Source organism: Babylonia areolata, chromosome 21 (assembly GCF_041734735.1).
Source record: "Babylonia areolata isolate BAREFJ2019XMU chromosome 21, ASM4173473v1, whole genome shotgun sequence".
Lineage (NCBI taxonomy): Eukaryota > Metazoa > Mollusca > Gastropoda > Neogastropoda > Buccinidae > Babylonia > Babylonia areolata.
In genome coordinates this window covers 16934902-16949120 of record NC_134896.1, presented here as the reverse complement: position 1 = coordinate 16949120, position 14219 = coordinate 16934902, and the positions used below count along the sequence as shown (strand labels likewise).

At 41.7% G+C, this 14219-nt stretch overlaps 1 protein-coding gene across 1 annotated transcript in view; it reads right to left on the bottom strand.

The window, feature by feature from the left end:
- Positions 1–607: 607 nt before the first annotated feature.
- LOC143296573 (uncharacterized) overlaps positions 608–14219 on the bottom strand; it is a 47342-nt gene continuing 33730 nt past the window's right edge. Inside the window, exons 7-9 of the mRNA XM_076608597.1 lie at positions 13567–13644; positions 3676–3727; positions 608–1420 (exon numbers count right to left, since the gene is read on the bottom strand). Coding sequence (XP_076464712.1) covers positions 3690–3727; positions 13567–13644 — 116 coding nt within the window. The 3' untranslated portion in view covers positions 608–1420; positions 3676–3689. The remainder of the gene's footprint in view (positions 1421–3675; positions 3728–13566; positions 13645–14219) is intronic.

Here is a 14219-nt window from a genome sequence, read left to right as displayed (position 1 = left end):
AAGCTCGCATTTATGCACAGGCGTGGAAGAGGACCCATGTCACTGAAAGGTGACCATTCATTGGTCTGTTATCCATGAACCTACTGCTCTTCATGTTCGGTGGTAGGATAGGCCAAATCTTCTATACACTGCACAGGGAATCCCCAGTTATTCTTAGCCACTGTCTTTTCTGTGTTTATCCCACAAGGGAATTTTGTACTCTAAATTGACTGGCGGTGAAAGGGTTAATATTCAATGCTTAAATCAAAACAAACACCGAACAGTTTGGCAACACTGTCCAGAAGTCTTTGAAACTTTTTTTTTCCAGTACTGTACAACACTTTGTGGGGGTGAGGGTAGGGTGGGGGCTCACAGACACTACTGACCACAACCAAGTTGAATGTCTACACGAGAACTGGAGGGACTGAAGAGAGAAAAAAAAGACTCAATAGATTCTCTCGAATACGTTCCTCAAGATGGTTAACTGCGAACGTGGAAAACCAAAAAGCACCACATAATATAACAAAATCTGCTAGTTGTATCAGTCAATAAATATACACGAATTAACAAAAGATATACGAATTAACAAACAGAAAAATTGATATATGAATAAAAAAAAAGAATACATACATATCAATAGACAAATAAACAAGGACATCAAATAACAAACCGGCCGAACAACTGAGGAAAAAGGCTTCACAAATACCGTTAGCTACTTCAGATATATGCATGAATGAATGAAAGAATCAAAATTAACATTACAAAACAAAGCTGGGACAAACAAAGACTTGCCGAATACAGCCCGTGATCGAACTAGTTGCACAGCCTTGCAGCTTTGCGCAGTATGCCCCATATTAGCGCAATGCAACAAATTAATGAAATCAAAGTATACGAGACGTGTGTTCACAGCCATGCGGGCCAGAACGGTATGGTCCTGAACCCACACCAGTCCCTATACACTTCCAACATCACATAGCGTGGGAGCATGTCTATGTTCCACCTGGTCTACGTTCCCCCAGGTCTATATTCCCTCAGGTCTACGCTACCCCAGGTCTTTATATGTTTCATCAAACAAACACTTAGTAGTGGTCAGTGGTCAAAACCGGTGAAAAGGTACGAATCAATATTGCATGAGATTGTACTCATAATGCGAAAAAGATTTTAACACAACGCATACTGAACATAAAAACTTTGAGGGAGTCTGGACCTGGTGGAACATATAGATGATTTCCATAACGTCGTGCAAATAAACACACAGGGACTGAGGCCACCACAACATGGGTCCCCAAAGATCCTAGTTAATGACGCTGCCTGGATCCGCCGACTCCGGGGCTGAGGAAGGCTCGGTGGTGTCGTCAGTCGTCGTGGTGTCAGCAGCGCCTCCTTTGGCCGTCACTCCGCTCTGTACGAGGCCTGCTCTCTCGGCCAAGGATGTCCCAGTCTGTGAAGGCACAATCTTAGTAACTGTAAGCAGGGCAGGGAGTCTTATTATATATTTTAAAAAAAAACCGCATCAGCACATTGACGCGAGCTGTGAAATAAGCGACCGGTCATCAGACAAGTCAGACACACATTGACTGGCCCAAACAGCTAGCACGCACACTCAAACCGTGGTTTTGAGGTGGCGCCCTCTGAGAGGGTAGAATTACATGCGTGTATATTCATTTATTCATTCCTTAATTGTTGCTGTGATACTGGTGCTGAGAATTCGTTTTCGGTGGTGTGCGTGAGTGTGTGTGTACAATAATTACCAAGCATATGATGAAATATGCACAGAACATGTAGAAGCCAGCGCAGGGACAAGGATACCGAGACAGGGAAAAAAAGAGAGAGTAAAGCAGAAATAGAAGAAGAAGAGAGACAGAACTCAGAAGAACTCAAAACGTTTTTATTCAAGGATTAAGATTTTAGGCATTGCCTATTCTTCCAATCTGTCCTTGCTAATCTACATCTATTACAAATAGCACACACATAAATGAAAGGAAAAGGTTTTCATGCAGAATTGTATACATAATGAAGAAAACACCCCCCGGCCCCCCCCACACACACCCACATCCGTGCACACACATGCATACGCACACTGACGCTCGCGTGCGAGCGCACACACATACATACACACACGCGCACACACACACACTGACAGCACCCCCTCACTCCCCCTCCCACACTAAGATTGACAGATGGATAGGACAGTGAGTCACAGAGAGAGAGAGAGAGAGAGAGAGAGAGAGAGAGAGAGAGAGAGAGATGTCATCAATATAGAAGTTCCAGAAACACCCGGGTGTTCAAAAGGTACAGTATTGTTACTGTCTCTGAAATCTATGTTGGCAAGTGCAGCATACTACAGTGACTACCACCATCACCAATATTACTTGAACACTTGTCACCATTATGATAGAACGAAATGAATAGATTATGCATGCATAAGAAATAGAACGAGAGAAAAAAAAAGAGAAAAAAAAAGAAAAAAAAAGAGCAAAACAAAACACGATGAAATGAGAAAGCAAGGAAAGAACAACAGCAACAATGACTGATACAATAAATAAGACATAACTGACCCCTTTGTTACTGTCTACAGTAATTCAAAGATCAGAGTTATTTACTGTTGGAAGGGGTGAAGATGTTTATGCAGACTTGATTTGAAAATAGGAAGAGAACTGCCCGTTTGTATGTGCAAAGGAAGGGAGTTCCACAGGGATGCACCCGAAAATGCAAAACTAGTTTTGAACAAATCAATTCGGGTACGTGGCAAAATGTATTTGTTAGAGCCATATCGGCATGAAGCTCATGTGCGCAGGTGTTGGAGATATTGCGGTTCAAGTTATTGTGTGTTTTGTACATGAGTAATGCTTTGCTGAATTCTAGCTGGTTTTGAAGTGGAAGGATATTTAATCTGGCTTGCTTTTCTAACGTTGACAGTGAGTGATCTGGTAGAATTAATCTGGCTGCTCTCTTGTGGAGAGAATTTAGTTTCTTAAGATGAACATCTGCAGCACAGCTCCAGACAACAGATGCATAGTTGACGTGAGAAAGACAGTGAGCGTGGAAGAACATTTTGTGAGCTTCACTGTTTATGTAAGGTCTGAGCTGATTGAATAAGAACAGACTGCGTGCCAACCTTTTACAGACAGAATCAATGTGAGCTTGCCATTTCAGTTCTTCATCAATTATGACTCCCAAGACGCGGTGCTCGCGAACTTGATCTATGGAGGTATCATCGACATTCAGGGTGAGAACAAGGGGATTTTCTTGGTGCTTTTGTCTTGACGTGATAATCATACTCTGTTTTTTTTGGGATGAAGTGTCATACAGTTGGATTTGCACCATTTAGAAACATCATTTAAGCCCGTTTGAAGAGAATTCTGAACTGAGGCAACGCTGGCAGCACTGGAATGAAGGGAAGTGTCATCTGCAAAAAGGTCACACGAGATTCTGGAGTCTGATAAAGACAAAGGAAGGTCATTGATAAATATGCAGAGCAGAAGTGGCCCTAAAACTGATCCTTGAGGAACTCCACTTTTTATTGCTCCCGTAGAAGAGAATCTACCATTGGTGAACTCATGTGTTCTGTCGGTGGAGCAGGTGGAGAGGTGGAGCATCTTGGAGTGGTGTGGAGGTTTCACAGTGTGCTCTGAAAACAATACAGGCTTCCGAATTTTGATTGTCATCAATGAATTATTGCTGACCGATACATACCCGTGCTTCATACGCTACTTTCGCCGTTTCCACCACATCGATGAAATGCTTCCTGCAACAGAGAGGCCGAAGGATGCAGTGCAGCTTGTCTCCCTTTTGTCTTTTTTTGGGGGGTGTGGGGGTGGGGGTGGGGGCGGGGGGTTGTTTTTGTTTTTTGTTTGCTTCGTTATTTTATTTCAACTTACTTTAACACTTTCCACTAGGTTATAGTTGGCTCTCAAGGCCCGACCAGCGCGCTGGATTTATGCTCCGTTTTTTTTTCACAGCAGATATGGTGTAACGTATAAAGATCAGTCCGCACACTCTAACAACTCACTGAAACTAAAATGTTTGCGAGTCCGAGACGAGTCCTTTTGGAGTTAAAAAAAAAAAAGAAAAAGAAAGAAAAGGTGCGGATAAATCAAACCAAAACCTATATTATTATAATCCCGAAAGAAAGAAACAAAGCCATACATGAGGTTAGACAGACAGACAGACATAAAGAAGGGGATAGAAATAAAAACAAGAAAAGAAGAGAAAGAAGAATATATACACGCACACACAAGCAGAGAGAGAGAGAGAGAGAGAGAGAGAGAGAGAGAGAGAGAGAGAGAGAGAGAGCGTACTTTTTCTTGAAAAGAACCATGCCGATGCCGACCGAAACCAGAAGACAGATGAACACTCCCACCGAGGTGGTCATCACAGATGTCTTCCTATCTTCTGTCTCTGGAACTGCACAGCCACTCAGTGTTGACAAAGCAATACTACAAGCATTTACAACAGCATGGCACTGGTGAACAGTACAATTTTGGATAGAATTCATGCACGAAAAATATTTGTCAATAGAATGATTTTATGGATAATACTGAGAAAAAAAGAACAACCGAACAGTGATTCATGCACACGAAAATGGTGATTTTTCCTTTAACTTCCACTTAACAGAATACTGCCAAAAATGATTCAAATACACACGTAGGCTACACAATCGTTCACAACGACACCGTATATCATTACTATATGATTATATCATTGTTTGATATACCTCGCCTTGAACATGGCATACTTCACAGATACCATCTTGATGTTCATTAGGGTTTTTTCTTCTTTTTGTTTTTATTGTTGTTACATTTTCATATCATCAAAAGTGAATGTGCGCAAATGTGCACTGTTCAGAGTAATAGTAATAGTTAGCCATCGACGACCAAAAATGATACTGGTAATGGGGGGCTGTGTGTAACATCTGACCTTTCGCTAAAAGATGTGAAAAGCTCCCAGGGTTGATTTCTGTTTTTTTGGTTTTTTTTTGATACATTAAGAGAAAATCTGTTTGGCATTCTGGAGGTTAGTTCACTGTCTGATAGGCACTCTTAAAATTATCTTATGTAATTCATAATCTCTCAAGACTACGTTTGTTCTCATGAATATGTGCAAAATGAGTTTACCAAACCATAACTCAATGATTTGTCGCAGACGGGCTTCCGCTTATAAACTTAATTAAGAGACAGACTACACCGTTAAGTTCATAAACGGAAGCTCTTCTGTTCTTCACAATAACAGGACTCAAACACAGGCCTTCAAAAAGATTATGTTTTGATTCAAACCATGGCGCACACCAACGGACAAGATGTATTTTGGATGTGGCATAACATGTCATGGCCGGCATGATCTATGACCTTTTGCCCATGTTCTTGCCATGACTGGTTACTGTTCAGAGTTTGATAGATTTTAAATACAAATATAAAGCTCTATTGTACTGCCAAATTTTCTTGTGTTTGTTGGGTTTTTTTTCCGAGGTCGTCATGTTGTGACCTTCGCCACACACACACACACACTCACACACACATTATGAGCCACCAAGGAGAGTTCCATCAACAGATGACGCGCTTGGTATTTCATAACTTCCCGTGATATTGTATGATATATCGGAGTCTTTTTTTTCTTTCTTTTCTTTTTTTTGTGATACTTATATATATATATATATATATATATATATATATATATATATATATAAGACACAAACACAATAACCCTGTCTCTACGCTCTGACTCGGGCATTCACAATGGACCCCATTTTCACATAGCATCCTACAAGAAGGAGTGATCCAGTCGTCTATACAAAGCCTTTTAATTTATTGATCGTATTCTATTCTTTTTTTCATTTAAGAATATATTTATCCATAACAGAGTGGACGCATAGAAAAAATACATATACAACCGCAAAAACACAAACAAACAACAAAGCATTTCACAGTTTAGACACTCAATGTGAGGAAAAGGAGGTATATAGTAACTTAATGGACCCACCTACCCCCCCCCCCCCCCCACCCCCAAAAAAAGAGAGAAAAGAAAACAAAAACAAACAAAATCAAACAAACCAAAAAACAACAACAACAACAACAATAAAAAACAAAACAAAGCAAAAACAAAACAACATAACAAACAAACAAAAAATACCCGAACGCAAACAACAACAACAAAAAAACAAAAATAGAAATAATAACATCATCACCAACATCATCATCATCAACAGCAGCAAAACCAAACGAATAAAATAAGCAAACGTTCGGTGAAGATTTATATCTGAACAAATCCAATCATGTTAACACACCCCCTAAAGGTCAATTTGTTCAGGCTTGAGTCTTGGGTTGAACATAATTTGCACGAACGTGCTGATATTTGTACAAATCTTACCACATCAGCCCATCCCCTATCACACTTTCCATACACGTACTTATATCCGTACCAATCCTACCACGTAAACACAAACTCCATATCACGCTGAACGAATACGTGCTTATATTTGTACAAATATCACCACGTTATCACAACTCCCTATCACACTGTGCATAAACGTGCTTATATCTGTACAAATATCACAAGGTTATCACAACTCAATCAACGTGTCAATATCTGTACAAATTCTACCACGTTACAATTCTAAGCACTCTTTTTTTTATCACAAGAAAGACCGCAACCTCCTCCAGAAAATCCTGACTTTGCATAAATGTAATATCTGTGCAAATCCTAATATATTTTGACAACCAATCACGCTCGGTATAAACGTGCTTATGTGTAGCCGAACCGAGTGGTTATTCAAGGTACGGACGGTACAAAAGAACTAAACTAAATGATGATTTACTGAATTAAAGGACAGGCAAGAATTCCCGCGCACAGGCCAGGAACATATAGAGGCCAGTCACAAATGGGTTTTTCTATTGTTTTATTTACAATAGTTATGAGAACATAAGAAAAGAAGATAAAAACTAAAGGAGAAGAACAGAAGATATAAAAAGAGAAGACGGTGCCTGGAATGACACAAACAAATGTCATTAGCACAACTTGTCGGCACAAGTGAATTATAAAGCACATGTATACATATTACATGGAAAGACTACCACTTGGTAATGCATATGTGTGAAGACCAAACACTGACATCAAATGACATTTCTAATACATTCAAACAGTGCAGTTAGTTTCAGTTTCAGTTTCAGTAGCTCAAGGAGGCGTTACTTCGTTCGGACAAATCCATATACGCTACACCACATCTGCCAAGCAGATGCCTGACCAGCAGCGTAACCCAACACGCTTAGTCAGGCCTTGAGAAAAAAAAATATATATAGATAAGCTTACATAAATAAATAAATAATATTTATGATAAAAAAAGGTAGTAGTAATGAGAAAAAAAAAAGAAAAGAAAAAAAAAAGAGACAACAATGATGATAAATAAGCAAATAAATGTAAAACATGAAGACACACATTCACACATACACCCACACATGCATAACAGATATGCACCAAACACGCAGTTTCAAAGGTATGAAAGCACAGTCAAATACATATAAACGTACATGAGCTCCAACACACACACACACACACACACATTACCCTGCACCTCCTCTACCCCCCTCCTCCGCACACTCATTTCTAGTCTATGTATCGCAGCTTCCACGGCACACACACACACACACAGAGATGAACGCTTACTTGTACAAGCACACACACACACACGCCCATATCTCCCACCCCAACCCCACACACATATATACAAAGATATATATATATATAATATATATACGTTCCAATATCCTGTTGCTCCCACAGTGTAGGCATGCATACACTCACATACCTCATCCACTACCCCACCTCCTCCCTGCACCCCCACCTCCCCCTCACACACACACACACACATGCACAGAACTCTCCTGACACTTGTGTACACTTACACTCTCACGCATGCACAAACGCACTCAAAAACACAGACCCACACATACACACAAACACACACATACACACACGCACAGAGACTGCCACTGATTGGCCGCAAGAGGGATGGGAAAAGATCTCTGATGCCAAGAACGTGGCGTCTAGTGTGTTGCTCAGTCTATTGTATTTGGAAAAGCCCACAGAGACTCTGTTCCGTTTTGAAGAAATTTGCGCAATGTTGGTTTGGAAATGATGCCGATATTTGTTTGATTTGCAAAGCATCGTGCTATATCTTTCATGTTATACTTACGGCCGCTCCCTCTCTCTGTTTTTATTTCTTTGAGGCGATCGATGGTGTGATGGCCTTGTACCTGTTCTTTTTGATATTCTTTGACTTTTCTGAGGATTTCCGATTTTCCTAGATGTAGGCCGCTCGTCGGTGTTGCGTTATCAGCAAGTCTGTCAGCTCGCTCATTTCCCTTAACTCCTGCATGTCCCGGGCAGTATGACCATGTGAGTTTTTTAATCTGAAAGTTGCGCATTGCCTTATGCCACTCTGGGCTTCCAATTCCGTTTTCAATTTTCTGTATGAGGTTCACTGAGTCGGTTAGAATCAAGGCATGTTGGTTTCCGGGCGTATGGATGGGACGATAGCCACTGGAGGGCATGTGTCACAGCTTCAACTTTCATCGTTAGGCTGGAGGTTGTGACTTTGTAGGCAGCATTCTCTTCCCTAACTGTTTTTCCATTTTGTTTTGCAGTGAATCCCCAACCGGATTGGTCTGGTGACTGAGCCATCTGTGTATATGATGATGTCCTCTTCTTTACTGTTTTCTTCTATGAGTAGCTTCACTTCCGCATCAGTTTTGCCCTCTGGCCATTCCCGACAATGTCTTCCTAGAGTGGATGAAATGGCTGTGTTGAATAGATGGTTGAGGTTTTTGGGGTTTTTCTCCCATTCTTTTGTTTCTTTCAGGTCTTGTAGTCGGCATACTAGCTGGATTGTGTTTTCTGCTTGCCCCATCTATGATCTTCCTCGTCCTAGACGGCTGCCTATAGATTGGTTGTTTGACTGCGTCATGCAGTGGGTTTTGAGGGTTTTCTAATGCTTTGAAGTAGGTCTTGACCTGTTCTAACTTGTTTCTGGCCTGCACTGAAGGAAGGTCAAGCAGGTATCGCATGGTTTCTGTGGGCGTGTCTTTTGTTGTTCCAAGGATCAGCCTCATAGCTTCATTTTGAACTCTTTCTAATTTTAAGAGGTTGCTTTGAGACGGTGTTGTTAGCCCAAGTCCGTAGTCGATCACACTGAGGACGAGTGACTGGTATAGCAGGAAGAGGTGGCGTTGTTCAATACGTTTGGTTGCCATTGCCTTTAAGACTGAAAGGCCCTTTTTGCTTTTGAGAACAGTATTTTCCGTATTTTTTCTGAAGGTCAGCATCCTGTCGAAGTGTATTCCTAGGTAGCGTAGGCATTCAGTTTTCTCGATCTGAATCCCATCGAATGACACAGAAGGTGGTGATTTGCTCGCGGTTCTGTTGTTGAGGGTGCACAGCAACGTTTGGGCTTTCACTGGATTGATGGAAGATCCTGTGTCTTTGCACCATTGAGCAATATTGTTTAGTTGTTTCTGGACGGCTTTAGTTCTTTCCTGAGCATCTTTCGAAGTTTTGAAGACCAGGCCATCATCCGCAAGAGTAAGCACCCGAGCTATTCCATTGTTGTTTAAGTCTGCAAGGCCCATTGTGTAGACATTGTAGATGACAGGAGAGAGTGGAGACCCTTGTGGCAGTCCCATGGATAGTTTAGAAGGTGCAGACATCCAATCTCCAAGGTGTAGGACGACGGTTCTTTTCTGAAGCGCTGCTGCTATCCATCTTCTCAGTGTCAAACTTACTCCATACCTTAGTAGCAGCTCCATGAGCTGTTAAAGTGATTGAAGCTATGCTGATTTAGTGAAAGTACACTGACAGTATAGATTAGGTAAAGCTTATACTGTGTCAAAGTGACTCAAATGAATCAGTTTATCATGTTGCACTATACTGGAGTAAGCCGTATAGGAGAGAGCATGATAACTAAATTGCAATTAACAGACTGATACATATTAGGTAGTTTTAACCAATAACTGATATTAATCCAACACTATCTTGTAATCATGACAGAATACTACACACATCTTAGAGTACTGAGAATCAGTGAAACACTAACCTTCATCAGTGACAGCAAATGAGAAAGAACGTGTCATATGCACTCACTAGAATATTCTCAAACAAACTATCAGTGCCCAGAGACGTCACTGACTGTGACATTAAGAAGAATCAAATTGAATACTGCTATGAGCATATGACGACATGGCGATTATTTAGATCAATCATAGCCGAGCTGTGACTAACATGTCAAAGCATTAACTGAACAAAGCAATAACTGAACATACCCATATGAACACAAGTACTGTGTCGAACAATACAATTTACAAATCATCACATTCTATACACTAGTACTTACAGCAATACGTAGCAAGATGTCAGCCGTTGTGGGGACACACGACACAACACTGCTCGTGACACAGCAAGAGAGAGAGAGAGAGAGAGAGAGAGAGAGCAGCTCTGGTCAGATGACTGACCAGGTATGAAATGACCACTCATCACTCACTGTGCCAATTTATGCAGGTTAAGCGGACCGCAAAGACAATCACATGTGCTGCGAGCAGATCGACACTAATCTGGCCAAATCTGACAACAACTGTGTTTCTTACAAGGTGTTCAGTGACAGATTTCTAAATGATTCCTGAACCGATTTCGTCGGATAAGTTGCAAAAGAAAGAGCTCAACACCTACCTTCTAATGAGTATAAAATGAAGTGTTGACTATTTACGATGAATTTGTAATCTTAATTTAAGTCACCTGAACAGGTTCAGTTTTAACGAGCTCATCGCTGAAAATTACAAACTGCGCTAATCAGTTAAACATAGGCAAACATAAATGGAATAGACTTAGAGATGGAATCACGACGATTCTGCCAGTTTATAATACTTGTAGTTTACTGATCTGACAAAAGATATATTAATTAAATACGGTGGTGCAGAAACACAGATTCCAGCTCAGCCAATAGCATACCGCGACGCTGGTCGAGGAGTAGGCTGTCTGGTGAGAACAAAATGATGTTAGCGGCTTTGCATTCAAACTGGGAGTGACGTCACACATATTCTGCGCAGCACAGGTTAGTTGTGAAAACTGTCATCTGCTGATACAGCTTGTGCGTGAGGCAAGTTTTGGAGCAAGCATAGCTCTTGGTCACATATGTATGTACAAATTCTTCCAAGCTATAAAAATCTTTACCACGCTTACCTGTGCAGATTCTGTCGAGTTATAACATCTCTTTCCACACATTTCATGACAGTGGTTATACATCGACCATGTTCAAACTCCAAAACACGTTTTGCATAAACGTGCACATCGTATTTGTACAGATACGCAACGCATTATTCCAAAGATTTTCTCGAACGATTGCAGAACTCGTTGGAAAAGATTCCCCGATTCTGGTTAGCAGAAAGTTTCCTTTAGTTAGAATCGACTGGAACACTGGCATAGAACTCAGTTCAATGTATGACAGTCTGCTGCACTGCCACGGTCGGGCGCCTGTGGCCAGGCAACTTTGATGCAGCCGTGAGCTTAGTACACTCACAGCCTGTCCAACCCAAAACTTTCTTATTAGTTTAGCCAATGAAGAGACCACTGAAAAGTTCAAGCTGAAACTGTCGTATCTGAGAAAGAAAACTTTAGAACTCACTGTCCATGACTTGGACTCCCGTGTTTTCTGGGTCGATGACAAGAGGTGGTTGTTTCCTGTCGCCATATTGCTGCCCCAGTTTGCCAGATAGCTCTGGCATCTCCACTTCAGGACTGGGGGTGGACTGGAGGCTCTGCAGTCCAGCTTGTGTCTGGTCGTTTCTGCCCGGAGGTTGGAGCTCTTTCCCGTGGTGTCTGGCCGCCCGCACTCTCCTGGGCGATCTCTTCCGCTGCATCTTCTCCACTTCAGTGTCTCGTAGACGAGCTAACTTTTCCTTGTAGTCCACGTCCCCTTTCAAGAGCAAGTTGACGATTTCAATCATTTCTTGTACTCTGTTAGCTTTCGCCTTTGTGGCCTGGATAATATCGTTGTCCGCTGACGGATTGTTGCGGCTTTTCTTTGGCTCCTTTGGGGGGACGTCGGTTGTTTCCATTTCGCTCTTGTTGATTTTGTGGAAGACGAGAGTATTGTCAAAATGCAAATTCCATTTCCATTTAGGCTTGCTGGTGTCTTTCTGAAGGGTAATGTCTCTCTTTGGCGTCTTAAGGTCTTTCTGTTTTACATCTGGGCTCATGCCCTTTGAATCCTGCCTGCTGATGTCATTTTCCATGATCCAATTGGTGAGTTCCTGCGTCAGGGTCTTGGTGTCCGAGCGCACGGTGATAACCTGGTCTCTGATGTCACTGTTTGGAGCTTGTGTCGTGGGGGCCGTGTTGGGGATCTCTCTGTGCGTCTTTCGTATGACCACACTGTTGACGATCCTTTCCATCCCAAGGTTAGTGACGGCTCCTCTTGGCGCCATAACGTCTCTATCCGTGACAGTCTCACTGACGCCGCTTTTTGGCGACTCTTGTTTGACATTTCCCCATGAGGAACATTTCGTCAAGTTCATTTTTATAATCTCGTTTTTGTGACTGTTCGAGATCTGACTGGGTTCACTGGTGACGCTCTCGCTGACGTCGCTTTTTGGCGTATCTATTTTGACATTTCTCGGTTGGTAACATTTCGTCAAGTTCATCCTTATAATCTCGAAGTGTACAGTTTTTCTCAGTTCGTGACTGTTCGAGATCTGACTGGCTTCCCCTTTCGGCATCTGAAGGACATGTCTCATCAGGGGCATGCTGTTGATGCGGCTTTTCTCGATTTCGCTCCGGTTCCACTTCAGCTTTGTATCAGTTTCTGGGTTTCCAGTTGGAGTCTTCATTCGGAATCCTGCGGTGCTCCTCTTCTTTCGTTTGGGTGATTTGCGCGAGTCCAATTCGTAGCGGTAAATACCGTCCTTTAGCTCAAATTTTTGGCCATCTGAAAGTACAATATCATGACTGTATCAGGTGCAGGTGGAGGGAAATTAAACTCGATTTCCTGCTCGTTCTCATAGTTATATCACATGCACAAGCGCGCGCGTGTGTGTGGAAATGTGTATGTATGTGTGCGCGCGCGCGCGCTCGTGTGTGTGAGAGAGAGAGAGAGAGAAAGAGAGAGAGAGAGTGCGCGCGCGTGTATGTGTGTGATGATTTTGCTTTCTCTGCCTTTTTTGTATTCTCCCATTTTGTCGAAACACGTTGAATGCTTAAAGGTCACACATCCGGTGTTAGTTTGTTGCAGATCCGAGTGAAACAAAAGAAAAATGTCACTTTATATGCATAAAATCTGCAAGAAACTCACATGTACTGCAAGAACCAATGCTGTGTATGGGTTAACGTTCAACGGAATATAACACAGACAGACAGACAGACGGACACACGCACACACACACACACGCACAATCTCATATATAACGATAAATATTCTGATGAAGGATAACAATGCTGATGGTGATGTTGATGATAATGGTGTCGACAATGACAATGCATGAGAAGAACAGGGACAAGACAAGGCAAGACAAGATCAGCAGCAAGAAGAATAACAATTCTTTTTCGTACTGAAGCGAGGTGCAATCCATCCTGCTTTGGAAGAGAACACACTCCGGGGTTCGCTCGGGCTGCCTTCTTCCACCATCCCTGGGGAAAGACAGGAAGACAGATAGAAAGAAAGAAAGAAAGAAAGAAGAAAGAGTGAATAATGAAAGGAAGAAAGAGCGGACGAAGGGAGAAATGTGGAAACAACAACAACAACGACGACGACAAATACGAACGAGACAAGACGGAAGAAAGAATGACTGAATAAAGTTTAAAAAAAAAAAAAAAAAAAAAAAAAAACAGACCGAAGAAACACAGAAGAATGAATGATTGAACGATGAAAGAAATATGGAATGTGAACGGTAGAAAAAAAACAAAAAGAAAAAGAAAAAAACAAAACAAAAATACGGAAGGAAAAAGAAAAAGAAAGAGTGAATGAAGGAAAGAAGAAAATCAAAATACATCAATCAATCAATCAGTTAATTAACTGATTAATTAGTACTGCTATATCGTCATCCCTAATCATATTCAACCGTATCATTAGGATTTATTACCAGATCTAATGGTACATGGTGGCGTCTACCATGGAGCAGTTCCCTCTTCTTTTCACTTGGGCTGAACATTCTGGGGGCCTGCCCATTGGATTGTGTGGTGGCTCGGGGTCTTGTTTGGCGCGA